The 4602-nt window shown below is 30.6% G+C and overlaps 1 protein-coding gene across 1 annotated transcript in view; it reads right to left on the bottom strand.

The window, feature by feature from the left end:
• LOC106475101 (ATP synthase mitochondrial F1 complex assembly factor 2-like) overlaps positions 1-4602 on the bottom strand; it is an 18418-nt gene that overhangs the window by 10538 nt on the left and 3278 nt on the right. The window contains exons 2-3 of the mRNA XM_013935799.2: positions 3765-3812; positions 1282-1427 (exon numbers count right to left, since the gene is read on the bottom strand). Coding sequence (XP_013791253.1) covers positions 1282-1427; positions 3765-3812 — 194 coding nt within the window. The remainder of the gene's footprint in view (positions 1-1281; positions 1428-3764; positions 3813-4602) is intronic.

The following is a 4602-nucleotide window of genomic DNA, read 5'->3' as shown; positions in this document are numbered from 1 at the left end:
AACAACTACTGTTTTCATATCCTGTGAGTTAAATTTCTACTGTTAAAGGATGTTCAGAAGAACATTTGTGACCTGGGTAAATATATATATATAAATTTAACTCACAGGATATGAAAACAGTAGTTGTTATCCAGGTCACAAATGTTTTTCTGAACATTCTTTGACAGAAACTTTGAATAAAATTGATAATATATATGTACTTAAGTCATAGACATTGCATACTAAAGTTTATCTTTCTCAAAAACTACAAAAAAAACCACTCTTCGATAGTAACTATGTGCTTCAGTATTCATGATATTTAGTGTATGTAGTTACTGGACTATAAATGTCAGTAAGAGCTAGGATAAGCTTCCCACTGCACATCGATTCTGGACTTCTGTATCATTGTGTAACCCACACATGGAAGTGAAGGTTCCTGTTTCCAATTATAGGTATGTCAATTTGACCAGTTTAACTCTGTTAGGAACATTTGTACTTGTACACATACATATATTTATTGTTTATTTCTAACAAGTGGGAAGATTTACATAAAACGTGGCTATCATAATACACATGACTTAACACTATAAGAGGGGAAAATATATCATCATCTTTATTAAAGAATACTCAAATGCAGGGATTTGGACACTTAAAACAAAATTAACATAAAAAATAAGTTTCAGGGACATTTAAAAACACTTATTATTGTGAACTTCAGCATATTTTGCATTAAAAAAAACACAGTATACGGTTGGTTTGATTACGTTTGTCAGAATATATGAACAACTGACAAAATGTGCGAGTGATTAACTATTACTTAACATGTGAAGCTAGAAAAATGGTTATTAATCACGGAAAGATAAATTTATGACACATGGCCATGCCCCTATATAATAAGAACAAAGTGAATTTAAAGTATTCGAGGACCTTATATGAGACATTAGATGACTTATAGTATCAAGTTTTTGAAGTTTAAAGATATTCAAGCACTTTTAACAAAATGTAAGAAGGTAAACCAATATTATACAAAAAAGTATGTATTTGAAAATGGGTACCAAGTGGAGAAAAAAAATATCTCTTCATCAATGGGATTTTGTTCTTGTCTTGGTTAGTGCTCAATGGTATCCTTAAACCAATTGTTAAAAAGGATATAATGCTATAAGATATTACTTGAATTCATATACATTTCAAATAATGTAGTAAAGAGCATAGGCTATCAAGTTAAGCTTCTAAAACTTTTATAAAAATTACCCAAACATACACTTTGTAACTTTACAAATGCAAATAATCACAACTACTTACAATATTCATTGTATGAGGTTGTATCTTCTCTTTCTGGGCATCCCACTCGTTAGCCACGGCCAAGGCAAGGGTTTCGTTAGGCACCTGAAAAACTCTTCCCAACGGTGTTTTTAATTTTTTCTGATCCAGGTTAACTTCATATTTCCCTAAATAATGATAAAATCAGAGAAAATTTGTTAAATAAAATGTATTTTCTTACATAACTAAATACAACTTAGTGCTTTAAATTTCTGTTTATTTATCATTGAAATAACTGATGATTTCAAACCCAACTTTATCAGTTTTGAACAAAAATACTTTCTCTCTTTAGGATAATCACTAGTCACTGTGTTAACTTCCTTTATCCACTAGTCACTGGGTGACTTCCTTTATCCACTAATCACTGGGTAACTTCCTTTATCCACTACGGATCAAGCTGGTTGTGAGATCATTTTGGATCAAATTTAATCCCTTTATTTCTCTTAAATGAGGAAAATCTACTACAAACTCAAACGACTTTAAGAGACTTGATTTTACACAAGTTTTTATCTTCCCTACCAAGAGAGTGACCTTTGGATTAATTAAAGTATCGTTTTTCAAGACAAGTCCAGTAAGAAGATATCAGAATAAAATGCATAAATCTATTTTGTCCCTCAAATCAATTTATATAGATAAAACAAAAAAGAATACATTTCCTGATAATACCAATAACAATTTAAGATAAAAAACAACAACACAGGACAACAGAGCACTACTAGAAACAAACACCACATTCCAGTGCAGAGACTGGGACAGAAGGTCAAGGGGTGGACACATAAAGTAAGAAACTAATGTCAATTACTGAATTAACTTTTAAAACAAACAAGAACAGAATACTGTAATTGAGAAACACTGGTCGTAATGAATGTGAGATGTTGTGGGAAACCGTGCACTTCAATAAAGTGAACCTGCGACATTAGAGACAGCTGAAAAAACAACAGAAACACAATAAGAACATTCGAACCTGAAAAATAATGCCAATCCAGTCTAATTAAGACTCCCCCTCACACACGTGTATATAACCTGGTTCGGAATCGTGTTAGTGAATGGAAATTATTAACATTTCTTTTGTTTAAGCCTTTTGCAAGAAGTTTGCATATTTTACATGACCTTTTAAACACCATGAAGGTATACATATTATAACACTGAAAATAATTAATGTAGCTTCACAAAATTTGGCAAGCTTTCAGTAAACATCACAAGTCTTTTGTAGACTACAAAATTTGACGAAATAGACAATCCCCTCTGCAGAAAACAACATAATACATCATTTGAAAGATAAAAACCTGTCTTCTGTTGGTTACGAATAATATAGTATAAAACATCGGAGATAACTATTGGTAATTTATCAAAGAATTAGAGAAGAGGGAAGCCGTAGAGAGCAAATATCACAACTTTCATACTAAGAGATTAAGGATGTTTTAAATATTTCCTTATAAAACTAAGAACTTAAAACTTGTATAATATTAAATTTGATTTATTAACTATGTTTTGATGTTACATTTATTCATATACATTGATAACAAAGTACTTTAAGTAACTTTTTAAGGTAACTCTGTAAAATGTCGTTGTTGCGTCATCGTGGTCACGTGACTGGTGTGGCGCCACCTATTTTCTAGAACTATCCTGTACCTTGGCAAATGCTCTAGCATTTACTAGATATAGGGTAGTCTGGTATATAAAAAGAGGGTGACAACGTGACGGGAATAATGTGTGTGTAGATAGTGAGTAATTGAACCGCAGTCAGAAGTATTGTTGACGTTAGTTGATTAGCGTTTGTTATAGAGCGACTGTTGAAAATAAGTGTATCGTAAAGTTGTATTCGGAAAGAATAAACCAGTTTTATTAAGTAAGGACTTGTGTCGCTAAAGTTTCATCGGAACGAAGTTACGGAAAATCAATTAACAAACGGAGACGTAACATCGTGACATGAGCACTTTGACGTACCCAATGTGAAAGGGTTAAACAATCTGAAATGTCTTTAAATTAGTTATTCAATTAAAACTATAGAAATTATTTTTTGCACTATATATATATTAGACACAATATCAGATTTCTTTAGCAGACAATCACAAACCCGATAGGTAGGAAAATAGGAGAACATCCAGTTTAATGAGAGATAAAACCCGAACTTATTTAGTGCATTAACATAGTTTCAGCTACAAAAAAAAAGGCACAAGAAAAATTAAAGAATTTTTTTCTTTATTCCATTTATTTACTAAAACATTAAACAGTAAAAAAAGAAATCATTAAATCTATACACCAGTGTTTACTTGTTTGGTTGCTCTGATGACACTTTAATTACAAATTATTCTGGCATTTAGCAATGACACACCAGACAGATAAAATTGTAATTGTATGTAATGATAACCACAATGTATATTTCATATTTAATGATAACCTCAACATACATTTTTATAGCAATACAAGTCCCAGATATATTTATAAATCAATAAAAGACTTACCATTTATTTGGGAAATCGACACATTTTTATAAAACCGTTTTGGTACAGCTGAAAGATGAGATATGCATAATTAACATACATAAAAAAATATTTAAACAATTTAGAGAAAATAATAAAATAATTCTAATTATAGAAACAAAACTCATATCTAAGTAGTCAACACAAATACAAGGTATTTAAATAACTATGCATAATTTAGTAAAATTGTTATGCCTAACAATCATAAAATATCTTAAAAATAAGAAACTTCGAAATCCAGAGGTGACTGGCTGAAATGTTTTTACGATTCATATAAACAAATGCAGCTAATTGGATTAAAATAAGTATTAATGTATATCTGAGTCATGAAATTTATGTAGAGCACTCAGTTACTTCATAAATAAGATTTAACAAAAACAATGCACACATTTCATTGGTTCAAAGTAACTTTCAATCCTCTAATAACATATTTTCAATCTCTAAAATTTCTTTTTTAAGCCATCAATTCGTTCACTTTCAACTATTTTACCATGTGTTAAAGAGAAACTAATTTGTGTGGCATTTACACAAAACAAAAGTCACTTTTTGAGATTTGATCATTTTCCTGTCCTAAGTTCTTCCAACAGTTTGGAAAAAAAAAGAACTTCCTACATAACCCTCACATTTTAACTGACCTATATGAAATACAAGTCACGTATCACAGCTTGAACCTTTAGACACATAACCCTCACATTATAACTGACCTATATGAAATACAAGTCACGTATCACAGCTTGAACCTTTAGAAACATAACCCTCACATTTTAACTGACCTATATGAAATACAAGTCACGTATCACAGCTTGAACCTTTAGAAACA

Source organism: Limulus polyphemus, unplaced genomic scaffold (genome assembly GCF_000517525.1).
Source record: "Limulus polyphemus unplaced genomic scaffold, Limulus_polyphemus-2.1.2 Scaffold8087, whole genome shotgun sequence".
NCBI lineage: Eukaryota > Metazoa > Arthropoda > Merostomata > Xiphosura > Limulidae > Limulus > Limulus polyphemus.
The sequence above is the reverse complement of the archived record's forward strand: the minus strand, read 5'-3'. Positions and strand labels throughout refer to the sequence as shown.